The sequence below is a fragment of the Podarcis melisellensis genome, assembly GCF_964234715.1.
Source record: "Podarcis melisellensis genome assembly, contig: HAP1_SCAFFOLD_154, whole genome shotgun sequence".
NCBI classification, from domain to species: Eukaryota; Metazoa; Chordata; class Lepidosauria; order Squamata; family Lacertidae; genus Podarcis; species Podarcis melisellensis.
Window position 1 is genome coordinate 89,042 of NW_028113046.1, and position 14,452 is coordinate 103,493.

A 14,452-nucleotide genomic window follows, 5' to 3' on the forward strand; every position below is an offset into this window, starting at 1 on the left:
CCTCACAGGGCAACACAGCACTCGTCCCAACTGCCTGCCTTCTGAGATCTGGGATCGTTGCCATGGACAGCTTCTGACACAGCATTGTAGGGCAAGGCTGTTTCAAGGGAAGGTGGGAAAATGCATTTCTGCTATGGTCAAGGTTAACTAATTGAATAGCTTTCATTTTGGTTTTCACTCACTTCTGTGAGGCTCATGCCATGTGTCATTACCATAGGAAACAATTTTGGGAGCCCAGTTAGGCAAACGAAACTCATCCTAGCTTGCCTCTTTTGCATCCCAATGCAGAGCACTGTATTCAGATTATTATTTTGTTGCCACCCTTCACTATAAGGCCCCACCCTCGGCAGTTAAAAGCAGTATCAGAACGCTATTAAAATCAGTTAAAATGATTTACATTCTTTATACACAAAGAATGCAAGCAGGATGAAAAAAGTATCCTGGCAACACACCTCCCCCTGCCAAAACTCCAACATGAGGCAGAGTCCTGCGGGCCTAGATGTTGTTGGACTACAACTCCCATCATCCCCAGCGCTCTTAGCCAACAAGGACCCAACTCTGATGAACTCGGTCTTAGGACGGAGCCTGCAAGTAAGTGTGGGAACCTCTGGCCCTCCAGATGTTGCTGAATTACAACCCCCATCGGGCTCAGCAATCGTCATCTATGGCTGTGGATGATGGGAGGTGAATGCTGCCATTGAGAAGAAGTTGAAGGCAAGGTACTCTATCTCCAGTGCACCAGAGCAGCCTGTCCAGTAAAAACCTGGAAGAAAATGCTGAGGCACTGAGTGCTTCTGATCCAAAACATTTCCCTTTTCCAGCACACTCCAGTGCTTTCCATCCGTCTCCAGTTTTCCATTCCTGCTGTCAACCACTGCCCCACCCCCACAGCCAGTTTTCGGTATCCACTGACCATGTCCAGTTCTCCTTGCGTGGCTTTGGCTATCTTTCCCCCCCACCTAAAAATTTATTGGACATACGAAACCAATGGAGCTGCCTCAAGGTTACTGGTACCTCCCTCTCTTCCTTGGAAGAAGGGTTCCATTTTGGCCACATAAAGGCTGGCAGCTAGGAAATTGAATTGGCTATTTCTATACGGGATTGTGGGACACAGGTGGCGCTGTGGGTTAAAGCCTCAGCGCCTAGGACTTGCTGATCGAAAGGTTGGCGGTTCGAATCCCTGCTGCGGGGTGCGCTCCCGCTGCTCGGTCCCAGCGCCTGCCAACCTAGCAGTTCGAAAGCACCTCCGGGTGCAAGTAGATAAATAGGGACCGCTTACCAGCGGGAAGGTAAACGGCGTTTCCGTGTGCAGCTCTGGCTCGCCAGAGCAGCGATGTCACACTGGCCATGTGACCCGGAAGTGTCTCCGGACAGCGCTGGCCCCTGGCCTCTTAAGTGAGATGGGCGCACAACCCCAGAGTCTGTCAAGACTGGCCCGTATGGGCAGGGGTACCTTTACCTTTACCTTTATACGGGATTGTATACGGGTGAGATTTTACACCCTTGAACTTTTGAACTACACCTCTCATCAATCTTGACCATATGGGCTGAGGCTTATGGGAGTTGTTGCCCAACATCTGAGCAACCCCATGTTGGATATCCCTGCTCTATACTTTTTAAATTTAATTTCTATACCACTTTATAATTTTAAGAAAAACCTCAAAGCTATTTACAGCATACTAAATCAATAAAACATACCATAGTTTTCGCTCCATGACACACATTTTTTTCCTCCTAGAAAGTAAGGGGAAATGTCTGTGTGTGTAACGGAGCGAATGCTTCCCTCCTCCGTGGCTCACTTTGAAACAGCAAAACGGGAGAATAGCCGCTGAGTGGGGAGGAGAGAGGGACAGAGATCCTGCTTCTTTAAAGGAGCAAAGCGGGAGTGGAGAGGAGCCGCTTACACGAGTGTCCGGTTGGCTCCTTTAAAGCAAGCTCTCTGTCTCTCTCTCCTCCGCACTCAGCTCGCTAAATAGCAGGAAAGATTTTCAGCTCGCTAAGCCGGGGGGATGAGCCAGGGAGGAGGGAGAGAAGCAGAGCCTGCTTGCTTTAAAGGAGAAAAGCAGGAGAGGAGAGGAGCCTTCTCCCCTTATACCCCTCTTCTGCATTATTAGCAGCATCCTTCTTCACACACTCCACGCGTGCTCCTTGTCCCTTGACTGCTTTCCTTCCCTCCCCACTTAAAACGTGGTTACAAAGCACAGATCCACATGGATCCTCAGGATGTTTGCATTGGGCTACCCCAAACTCACCATCAGATCACATGTCTGTGGCCACAGCATGAACCACAAAAATCATACATCCACTGTTCCGTTTAGAATATTTTTTTCCCTTGTTTTCCTCCTCTAAAAACTATGTGCGTGTTATGGTCGGGTGTGTGTTATAGAGCGAAAAATACGGTAAATAAAACAATGTGAAAAATGTGAAATATAGAGTATACGGTCAAAGCAACGTAACAGAAAACTAAACTATTATCTTAAAGATTTCAAAACACATTACAAAGGTCAACTACAGAATACATATTTCACATAGTAGGGCTGGGTGAGTCTGGGCCCCGCCCCGTAGGCCAGGTGGGAAAGGCCTTGCAGGGAGTGGTATGTAGATAGCATCTTACCCCAAAAAAGCTTGCTAAAATGTATAAAGGGAAAATATCAACCTGACGTAAAAAAGAGGAGGGGTCATACTATCATATGTGGTGGACCGGTGTAGCCATTGGCAAATACTGGAATGATACAGTGGTGCCTCGCAAGACGAAATTAATCCGTTCCGCGAGTCTCTTCGTCTTGCGGTTTTTTCGTCTTGCGAAGCACGGCTATTAGCGGCTAAGCGGCTAAGCGGCTATTAACGGCTTAGCGGCTTTAAGAAGAAGGAAACAAACTCGCAAGACGTTTCGTCTTGCGAAGCAAGCCCATAGGGAAATTCGTCTTGCGGAACGACTCAAAAAACGGAAAACTCTTTCGTCTTGCGCGTTTTTCGTCTTGCGAGGTACCACTGTATTTATAACGAGTTTAAGAAACTATTTAGAATTACTTTTAAAAAAACAAAACACCAAAGATTTTCCTACTTGGTATATTACCATCAGAAATTTAAAAAGTTATAAGATCATTGTTTATGTATGGTATAACAGCAGCTAGAATCTTTATAGCAAGGAGCTGGAAAAATGAAACGCTCCCAGAGATTACAGATCGGCAGATCCTCATAACTACAATTAGCAAAACTGACAAGATCAGTTAGAGGAATATTGAAACAAAAAACAACTAGAGAATAGATAATATTTGAGAATTATGTAAAACTTTATTGCACAAATAACTCCATATGAGCAGAAATTGAATGATATTTGTAAAGAAAAAGATCAAAAGAATATATACAAAGCAGAAAGAAATGGTATTATATAATGTAAACAGTATAATGAGAAGGATGGGAAGGATTGTGTTGTTGAGTAGTTTTACTATGTAAATAACTTTGTCTTTTTTTCTTCCTATTATTTCTTGGTTTCTTATCTTTGTTAATTATTTCTTTCTTTCTTTATAAATATTCTATTTTCTATTATTATTATTTTTCTACCTGTTAAGAGATTGTACATAATGTTTGTATAATGCAAATTTTTTAATCAATAAAGAATATTAATTAAAAAAAAGGCTGCAATCAACTTAACATATGTGATACACGCGCTTTGCTCTAAGGCCTTCTGAATCATCTTGCACTCCAAGACAAAGGGATACACTCCTGCTAAATGCACACTCGCTGATTACAGGTGCATACTTGGGAGAAACAAGAACTAGCCTTGTGCAGAAAAAGAAGCATCCCCTCTACTTCTCTTCCCTTCTCCCCTTGCCCCCACCCAAGGTCCAGGCCCATGCTAGCTCCCCTAAACCAAAACCTAACCAGGGACCCAGCTGAGGAGAGCTGCACTGAGGCGCATTTGTGGGAGCCTCCCTCTGAATCTTCCCAGGAGCAGGAGGACTGTATAGATTTGGACCAGTGGTTTGCAGAGGAACATAGTTCAGAAGGCAGAAGCTGGGAAATACTGGATGGGGAACAGCTTGCAGAAGAAATGGTTGATCTTTGCCTTAATTTGGTTTTAATGTAAAGTGTGTCAATATATCTGGGTTTGTTTATAAAGCAGAAGCGACCAGCTGCTCCTGGAAGCTAAAAATGAGCTCTGTGTCAACAAAAGTTTTACCTATAATTATTCATAATGAAAAGTTGTAAGACACGTGAGATTTTCTACCCTTGAGCTTTTGAACTACAACTCCAATCATTCTTGGCCATATGGGCTGAGGCTTATGGGCGTTGTTTCCCAACATCTGAGGTATCCCATTTCCCTGAAGCCGACAGATGCTGATCCACAAGACAAGGGCAGCCCATCATTTTGGCATTGAAGGGCGGAGGTCAAAACTCAACAGATTCATCACACACCTTGAGCATTCCAGATTCACACTCTCCCCGTTTATCTAGCAACAACTTGCAACTTCTTTTCTACATTCAGTATATGTGACCTTCAATACTTTAATACATATATATGTGTATACAAATTTAAATACCAACACCAGAACATCACACAGATTCCATGCATTTAAAATTGATTTCAGCCTTTATGAGTTTCTTGATGTGAAGTAAAGAGTGAACCTTGAGTGGAACACGGCATACATTTATGGCTTTTCACCTGTGTGAATTCGCTCGTGAATATTAAGGTCTCCACACTGTCTGAAGCTCTTTCCACACTCCATACATTTAAATGGTTTCTGCCCTGTATGTGTTTGTTGATGTATTCTAAGGTATCCACTACTACTGAAGCTCTTTCCACATTCAATGCATTTAAATGGTTTCTCCCGCATGTGAGTTCGTTGATGTATTCTAAGGTATCCACTACTACTGAAGCTCTTTCCACACTCCATGCATTCAAATGGTTTCTCCCCCGTGTGAGTTCGTTGATGTATTCTAAGGTATCCACTACTACTGAAGCCCTTTCCACATTCAATGCATTTAAATGGTTTCTCCCGCATGTGAGTTCGTTGATGTATTCTAAGGTATCCACTACTACTGAAGCTCTTTCCGCACTCCATGCATTCAAATGGTTTCTCCCCCGTGTGAGTTCGTTGATGTATTCTAAGGTATCCACTACTACTGAAGCTCTTTCCACATTCAATGCATTTGAATGGTTTCTCCCCCGTGTGAGTTTGGTGATGTGTTCTAAGATGGCAACTACGACTGAAACTCTTTCCGCATTCAATACATTTAAAGGGTTTCTCTGCCGTATGAATTCGTTGATGTATTCTAAGGTCTTCACCACGACTGCAGCTCTTTCCACATTCAATGCATTTAAATGGTTTCTCCCCCGTGTGAGTTCGTTGATGTCTTCTAAGGTTTCCACTTTGACTGAAGCTCATTCCACATTCAAAACATTTAAATGGTTTCTCTGCCGTATGAGTTCGTTGATGTATTCTAATTTCTGCACTATAACTGAAGCTCTTTCCACATTCAATACATTTAAATGGTTTCTCCCCCTTGTGAGTTCGTTGATGTATTCTAAGTTCTGCAATACGACTGAAGCTCATTCCACATTCAATGCATTTAAATAGTTCCTCCCCCATGTTAGTTCGTTGGTGTCTCCTAAGTGCTCCATTCTGACTGAAGCTCTTTTCACATTCAATACATTTATATGGTTTCTCCCCAGTGTGAGTTCGTTGGTGTTTTCTAAGTGTTCCGTTCAGACTGAAGCTCTTTCCACATTCAATACATTTAAACAGTTTCTCCCCAGTGTGAGTTCGTTGATGCATCGTAAGTGCTCCACTGTGACTGAACCCCTCTCTGCACTCCATACATTTAAATGGTTTCTCCTCCATGTGAATTTGTTGATGTCTCCTAAGTGCTCCATTCTGACTGAAGCTCTTTCCACATTTAACACATTTAAATGGTTTCTCCCCAGTGTGAGTTCGTTGGTGTATTCTAAGTGTTCCGTTCAGACTGAAGCTCTTTCCACATTCAATACATTTAAACGGTTTCTCCCCAGTGTGAGTTCGCTGATGTGTTCTGAGGGCTCCAGTGTGACTGAAGCTCCATCCACACTCCATACATTCAAATGGTTTCTCCCCTGTGTGAGTTTGTTGGTGTATCCTCATTTTTCTACAGTGACTAAAGCACATTCCACATTCCCTGCATTTAAACTGTTCCTTTGTTCTTCCCAATGAATTCACAGATGGTTCCGTAGAATCTTGACCATCGTCTTCCTGACCTGTTTGGGAGTTGGGGGGGGGGAGGGAGAGAATCCTGTTAGACTTCTATGAAAGACAAGAAAGGAACTGAACATACATCAATTCCCATGTGCACCTTCTCTTATTTTCACTCCTTCTCCATTCTCAACTGTCATCTCCATGTTCCAAATTTTTAGGAATGAGGGTGAGATAATGGCAAGAGAAACCCATGAACACTCCATTCACACTTAAGAGAGCAGCATCATTTTATAGTAGAGATCTACAGTGGAACTGGCTTTTAAGACACATCTGTCTTTTTCCTTTTCAAGTGAGGAAAGGATCTCAGGCTCCAATAGCAGTCTCTCCTATGAGTAAGAAGTAAAACTGAAATGTTCTGATGCCACATGTAAGTGTAAAAATATTGCAACATATTAGAACCTAAACAGAGCCTGCTGGATTGGGAAATGGCCCACCTAGTCCAACATCCTGTTCTCACAGTGGCCAAGCAGATGTCTGGGGGAAACCAGCAAGCAAGATTTCAGCCCAAGAGTCCTGTGCTTTTCAGAAACTAGTATTAAGAAGCATTATTGAGTAGGACCACAAGGGCAGAGCACAGACACCAGCCTAATCATTTCCCCCCAAGATATCCAAGTTGCTGGCCGTCACTGTTTCCAGTAGGATAGAAGTCCATAGATAAACTATGCTTCTGTTTATTCATCTTTTGCAGTCCTTAAAGGCTCATAAATATATTATGGTCTAAGCTTTTGTGGGCTGCAGTCTGACAAAGTGGGCTCTTGACTAGGAAAGCTGGTGCCACTATAAACCTGTGAGTCTTTTTGTTGGTTTTGTGTACATATTTTGAAATTTGTATCAAGGTTGTACCAAGGTCTCGAAGTTCTTAAAGAAATGGGAGTGCCTGACCACCTCATCTGTCTCCTGAGAAATCTCTATGTGGGACAAAAATCAACAGTTAGAAATGGATATGGAACTACTGATTGGCTCAAAATTGGGAAAGGAGTACAACAAGGCTGTATATTGGCTCCCTGCTTATTTAATTTATATGCAGAGGACGAGATGGTTGGACAGTGCTCTCAGAGCTAGGAACATGAGTTTGACCAAACTGCGGGAGGCAGTGGAATATAGGAGTGCCTGGCGTGCTCTGGTCCATGGGTCACAAAGAGTCGGACACGACTAAACGATTTAACAACAATAACCCAGAAAGGGAATGTAATGGTTGTGAGGGGTTACTTGTGCGTAAATGGCCTGAGATGTGCGTAAATGGCCTGAGATGTAGTTAGCTTGCTTGCTGGGGTGAGGGAGGTACGGCGGTGGGGGCAGATGTCATAGGCGAACGAGATCGAGATACGGATATGCTCGTACCCCTTCCAATCTGCGCCCCATCCCGAGAGACGAGGGTAGGGTGAGCAAGGATTACTCACCTCCGTCACTGGTGTTGTGCAATGCCAGGTCTATAGGCAACAAAACCGCCACCCTGCGAGATTTCTTCATCTCGCAGGGGGTTGACCTGGCTTGTGTGACGGAGACCTGGGTGCGCGAAGGGGATACTATTACCTTACGAGAGATGGTGCCCCCGGGTTTCTCCGTCCTCCACCAGTCGCGGACTGTGGGCCGGGGGGGAGGGGTGGCATTATTAATCCGGGAAGATTGTTCTTTCAGGGCTCTACCATCGCCATCGATCCCCGGCATTGAAAATGTTGGCCTAGTGTGGGGCTCCGAGGTGAGCTTGGCTGTCTGGCTGGTGTACCGGCCACCTAGCGCACCAGCAGCCACCCTGTCAGGCCTGCTGGAGGCGGTGGCCGGCTGGGCCTTGGAGTTCCCTAACCTATTGGTATTGGGGGGCTTCAACATCCATGCTGATGCCACTCCCTCCTCACAGGCTCTGGACCTGGTGTCTTCCATGGCGACACTAGGGCTCTCCCAGTTTGTTTCGGGCCCCACACATCAAGCAGGCCACACGCTGGATTTGATCTTTGGCGTCGGTATAGATGTGATCATGTTTCCTTCGATGAAGGTGCCATGGTCTGATCACTACGCTCTGAAAGCCAGGATTGACGTTCCACCCCCACCCTGCTTAGGTGGCGAGCCAATTTGGGCTCGCCCGCAGAGGCTGATGGACCCTGATAGATTCCGTCAAGCCTTGCGGGACCTTTCTCCCCCTGGCGACTCATTGACTGAGCTTGTTGAGGGCTGGAATACCCAGCTCCTGGCAGCCATCAATGAGATCGCACCTAAGCGCCCTCTGCGACCCCGCAGAAACCGGGCTCCCTGGTTTACCGAGGAGCTCCGGAAAATGAAGCGGGACCTCAGACGGCTAGAGCGAGTATGGCGGGGTGCCCGTGACGGAGCTTCAAGAACATCTTATAGGGTTTTTATGAAAACCTACGAGATGGCAGTGAAGGCCGCTAAGAAGTCCTACTTCTCGGCCTCCATTGCATCCGCCAGCTCTCGCCTGGCGCAATTATTTAGTATAACTCAGTCTTTAACGTCCCTCGAAGGACAGCCAAATTTAAATAACAATTTTACACACAGCTGTGAGGCATTTGCGAGCTTTTTTGCGGAGAAGGTCCTGTTGCTCCGCCATGACCTCCCCGCCAATTTGGATACAATAAAGGAACTGGAGGCCCCTCGACTGTCCTCGCATCCAGTATTGGACCACTTTGACCGGATATCCCCAGCCGATGTGGACAGACTCCTCCGAGCTGGAAAGCCCACCACTTGTCCTCTCGACCCATGCCCGTTCTGGCTGATTAGAGCGTGTCCAGACGAGGTGCGGGCCCCCCTGGGGGATATCATCAATTTGTCCCTTGGCACCGGGACATTCCCAGGGGAACTGAAGGAGGCAGTGGTGCGCCCGCTTTTCTTTAAACATCATTAGATCCCTTAGATCTATCCAATTACCGCCCGGTTTCGAATCTTTCATTCCTGGGCAAGGTGATTGAGAGAGTGGTTGCGGAACAGCTTGGTAGGTTTCTGGATGAAACATCGGCTCTGGATCCATTCCAGTCCGGCTTCCGCGCTGGTCATGGGACCGAGACAGCTCTGGTCGCCTTAACAGATGATCTCCGCAGGCAGCTGGATTGAGGCGGGTCGGGGCTGCTGATTTTTCTAGATCTGTCAGCAGCTTTCGACATGGTCGATCACGAACTCCTGGACTACCGCCTTGCCGACTTGGGGATCCAGGGCACAGTCCTTCAATGGCTGCGCTCGTTTCTCTCTGGTCAGGGACAGAGGGTGGCGCTTGGGGGGAATTGTCATCCTGCCACTCCTTGGTGTGTGGAGTGCCCCAGGGTGCGATACTCTCCCCAATGCTTTTTAACATCTTTATGCGCCCCCTTGCCCAGAGTTTTGGGCTGGGCTGCCATCAGTATGCTGATGACACCCAACTCTATCTGTTGATGCATGGCCATCCTAACTCGGCCCCAGACACACTGACCAGATGCTTGGAAGCTGTGGCTGGATGGTTACGTGGGAGCCGGTTGAAGTTAAATCCTTCGAAGACAGAGGTCCTCTGGCTGGGACAGGACGATATGAGATTGAGGGGGCAACTCCCATCTCTTGCAGGGGTGCAAGCACCGTCCGTTAAGAGTTTGGGTGTAATCTTTGATACCTCCTTCTCCATGGAGGCGCAGATTGCAGCTATAACAAAGGCGGCATTTTTTCATCTCCGCCAAGCTAAGCAGTTGGCTCCTTACCTCTCTCGCCCTGACCTAGCCACTGTGATCCACGCGACGGTCACCTCCAGACTGGATTATTGTAACTCACTCTACGTGGGGCTGCCCTTGAGACTGACCCAGAAACTCCAGCGGGTGCAGAATGCCGCAGCGAGACTCCTTACGGGGTCTTCGCTGCGAGATCACATTCATCCGGTGCTATACCAGCTGCACTGGCTCCCGGTGGAGTACAGGATCAGGTTTAAGGTGCTGGTTTTAACCTTCAAAGCCCTATACGGCCTAGGACCCTCGTACCTACGGGACCGCCTCTCCTGGTATGCCCCACAGAGGAACTTACGGTCTTCAAATAAAAACATCTTGAAGGTCCCAGGCCACAGAGAGGTTAGGCTGGCCTCAACTAGAGCCAGAGCTTTTTCGGCTACGGCTCCAACCTGGTGGAACGCTCTGTTGCAAGAGACAAGGGCCTTGCAGGACTTGACATCTTTTCGCAGGGCCTGTAAGACAGAGCTGTTCCACCAGGCCTTTGGTCAGGGCGCAGCCTGACTCCCTCCTTTGACAATCTTTACAAAACTTTAGTTTATGGTTGCCATCAATTTGTATTTTAATTAATTTTTATAATGTTTTTATAATGTTGCACTGTTTTAGTGTTGTTAGCCGCCCTGAGCCCGGCTTCGGCTGGGGAGGGCGGGATATAAATAAAATTTATTATTATTATTATTATTGTTGTTGTTGTTGTTGTTGTTGTTGTTGTTGTCCAACCATGCTTAGGGTCAGAGCTCGCCCTCCGTGACCTGTTAGTCACTTGCAGAATCCGTCAGTGGGCATTTCTTGAACCTCTTCCAGCATAAAAGCTGTTTGACCCCGAGTCTCCTCCTATGTTCCCTGCGCGGAACGCGTCTGCGCAAGTAAGGGGATGGCTGGGGCGTGCCAGCGCTCTCTCCACTAGTTTCGGGTGTAGGGTCTTGGAGCCCTGTCTCCAATTCCTCCATCTCACTCTCTTCTCTATTGGTGTTACCTCGAATTCCTTCCCCCATGCTGGTCCCCTCTCCGGCATCGCTCGGGAGCCCTGCCTCCGCTTCTCGCTCTGATGTCAGTTCCCTGACAGGGAAGTTGGGTGAAGTCATGGGGGGGTGTTAATTGGAATGTAAAATGCACCGTATTTTTCTGTCTATAAGACGTCCCATGGAGGGACTCCAAATTAAGAAAACACCCCTCAGCACTACCCGTGTATAAGACGAGCCCCAATTTTAAATCTATTTTTTTGGGGGGAGGGGAACACCTATACACAGTCTTATACACAGAAAAAATTAAATTTTTGGTTATGCTAAAACTTGTTATAAAATCTGAATACAAATATTTTTTTTTTTTAAAGTTCCAAAGTTTTTGCCAAAGACTAGATGGGAAATTAGGGACGCGGGTGGCGCTGTGGGTTAAAGCCTCAGCGCCTAGGACTTGCCGATCGAAAGGTCGGCGGTTCGAATCCCCGCGGCGGGGTGCGCTCCTGTCGCTCGGTCCCAGCGCCTGCCAACCTAGCAGTTCGAAAGCACCCCCGGGTGCAAGTAGATAAATAGGGACCGCTTACTAGCGGGAAGGTAAACGGCGTTCCGTGTGCTGTGCTGGCTCGCCAGATGCAGCTTTGTCACGCTGGCCACGTGACCTGGAAGTGTCTGCGGACAGCGCTGGCCCCCGGCCTATAGAGTGAGATGGGCGCACAACCCTAGAGTCTGTCAAGACTGGCCCGTATGGGCAGGGGTACCTTTACCTTTACCTTTTAGATGGGAAATTTATTCAAGGGCCACAAGTGCAGTACTTGACAGTTACGATGGAATAATTTCTGCATTGCATTGGCTGCATATTGATACCACAGAGAAGGCTGAAACAAGTAATCAAGCCACAAACATTTTGAATAAAATGGAGGAAATTGGTTCCAAAGATCTTTTTTGATCATTTTAAAGAACAGGCAAAGGACAAATTGCCTGATGTTGATTACAAGAAAAGCAGAAGAAGATCAAGAACAGCCTTTCTCAACCTGTGGGTCCCCAGATGTTGTTGAACTACAACTGCCATCACCCCTACCTAGCAATGCCAGAGCTCAGGGATGACGGGAGTTGTAGTCCAACAACATCTGAGGACCCACAGGTTGAGAACTGCTGATCTATGAGGAGGCATATAGGTGAGGATGAAGATGAAGCTTTAGAGAACCTTGAGCCAGGAAACAAGTTCAGAATCAAAGCATTTATACCTACGATGGATGCATTAGAATCAAATCTGGCACAAAGGGCATCAGTATACAATGATGCTGCAAAAAAGACTGGTGACTGGGAGCAGCCACCGAGATCACAGAACACTGGTCTTGAAAGACCCACATTGGCTCCCAGTATGTTTCTGAGCACAATTCAAAATGTTGGAGCTGATCTTAAAAGCCCTAAATGGCCTTGGCCCAGTATACCTGAAGGAGCATCTCCAACCCCATTGTTCAGCCTGGACACTGAGGTACAGCGCCAAGGGCCTTCTGGCGAGAAGCGAGGTTACAGGGAACCAGGCAGAGGGCCTTCTCGGTGGTGGCGCCTGCCCTTGTGGAACACCCTCCCGTCAGATGTCAAGGAAATAAACAACTATCTGACATATAGAAGACATCTGAAGGCAGCCTGTTTAGGGAAGTTTTTAAAGATTGATGATTTTATGTATTTTTAATTTTTTGTTGGAAGCCGCCCAGAGTGGGGTATAATAATAATAATAATAATAATAATAATAATAAGGCCAGCGGGGGGCAAAAGTCTTTGCTCCCCCCTGCCTGCCTTCCCGGGAGAGGCTTTTGAATGCAGGCGGGGGGAGCAAAGACTTTCGCCCCCCCCCAGCCTTCAGAAGAGGTCGGGGGACAGACTGTCCCCGGACCTGGTCTGAAGGCAGGCGGTTTCCCTAGGAACGCATTAATTGATTTTCAATGAATTCCTATGGGAAACCGTGCATCGCAAGACGAAAAACTCGCAAGACGAAGAGACTTGCAGAACGAATTAATTTCGTCTTGCGAGGCACCACTGTACTTCTTTTCTGCTCGCACCCACCCACAGGCCAGGCCCATGCTTTCTCCCCTAAACCAAAACCTAACCAGGGACCCAGCTGAGGAGAGCTGCACTGAGGCGCATTCGTGGGAGCCTCCCCCTGAATCTTCCCAGGAGCAGGAGGACTGTATAGATTTGGACCAGTGGTTTGCAGAGGAACATAGTTCAGAATGAAGAAACTGGGAGATACTGGATGGGGAAGGGCTTGCAGAAGAACATCCACTAGCATTTCTTTTTAAATGCTGATAATGCTTTTATTGTCGCTTTTTTATTATTATTTCTGTACCCCCTTGCTAACCAAGTATTTTTATACATATGAAAAGCAAATCTTGGATTGAGAAGATAATGGTTTGTAAAGTTAAAAAATGGCTTTAAAAAAAAGTTTGTTTGTCTCTCTTCTGAAATTTAATTTTAATGTAAAGTGTGTCAATATATTTGGGTTTGTTTATAAAGCAGAAGTGACCAGCTGCTCCTGGAAGCTAAGAATGAGCTCTGAATTATCAAAAGTTTTGCCTATAATTATTCATAATGAAAAGTTGTAAGAAACATGAGATTTTCCACCCCTGAGCTTTTGAACTACAACTCCCATCAAACTTGGCCGTACGGGCTGAGGCTTATAAGAGCTGTTGCCCAACATGTGAGCAACCCCATGTTGGATATCCCTGCTCTATACATTTATTTATTTTTTGTTTGTTTAATTTCTATACCCTTTATATTTTTTTAAAATAACTTCAAAGTGGGTTAAAGCAAATATCAATAAAACATAAATAAAACAATTTGAAAAAAGTGAAATACAGTGGTACCTCGGGTTAAGAACTTAATTGGTTCTGGAGGTCCATTCTTAACCTGAAACTGTTCTTAACCTGAGGTGCGCTTTTGCTAATGGGGCCTCCCGCTGCCACCGCACAATTTCCCTTTTCATCCTGAGATAAAGTTCTCAACCCGAGATACTAACTCCGGGTTAGTAGAGTTTGTAACCTGAAGTGTTTGTCACCTGAGGTGTTTTTTGTTAGGTTGTGGGCGAACATATCAGACGACACAGTGATTCTTCCAAAGCAGCTCTTTATTTGTAAGCTGGAACAGAAGTGAACCGAGGAGCTCAGTCAGCCTGCTTATATAGAGCTCCAGAACAATCGTAACTATTGCAACTTTCTAAAACTATCGAATCACTGAACGTCACTTTCGATCCTTCATTTGCATAACTATCTACAGTAGCCAGTGTGGTGTAGTGGTTAAGAGCGGTAGTCTCGTAATCTGGGGAACCGGGTTCGCGTCTCCGCTCCTCCACATGCAGCTGCTGGGTGACCTCACAGAGTGTTTGTTGTGGGGGAGGAAGGGAAAGGAGAATGTTAGCCGCTTTGAGACTCCTGAAGGGGAGTGAAAGGCGGGATATCAAATCCAAAACTCTTTATCCCCCTGCTGGCCCAGGGTGAGAACTTCAGTACATAACACCCCTCTCCACCGAGATAAGGCATTAGTTACAATCGTAATGGTTTTCTTATAT

The 14,452-nt window shown here is 46.3% G+C and overlaps 2 protein-coding genes across 2 annotated transcripts in view; both read right to left on the reverse strand.

The window, feature by feature from the left end:
- Positions 1-14,452, reverse strand: part of LOC309362400 (uncharacterized protein) — a gene marked incomplete at its 3' end in the record, with an annotated part of 151,637 nt that overhangs the window by 83,455 nt on the left and 53,730 nt on the right. The gene's annotated exons all lie outside the window — the stretch shown is intronic.
- LOC309362402 (uncharacterized protein) overlaps positions 3,275-14,452 on the reverse strand; it is a 56,457-nt gene continuing 45,279 nt past the window's right edge. The window contains exon 3 of the mRNA XM_081931746.1: positions 3,275-6,235. Within this exon, the coding sequence (XP_081787872.1) occupies positions 4,653-6,235 (1,583 nt within the window). The 3' untranslated portion in view covers positions 3,275-4,652. The remainder of the gene's footprint in view (positions 6,236-14,452) is intronic.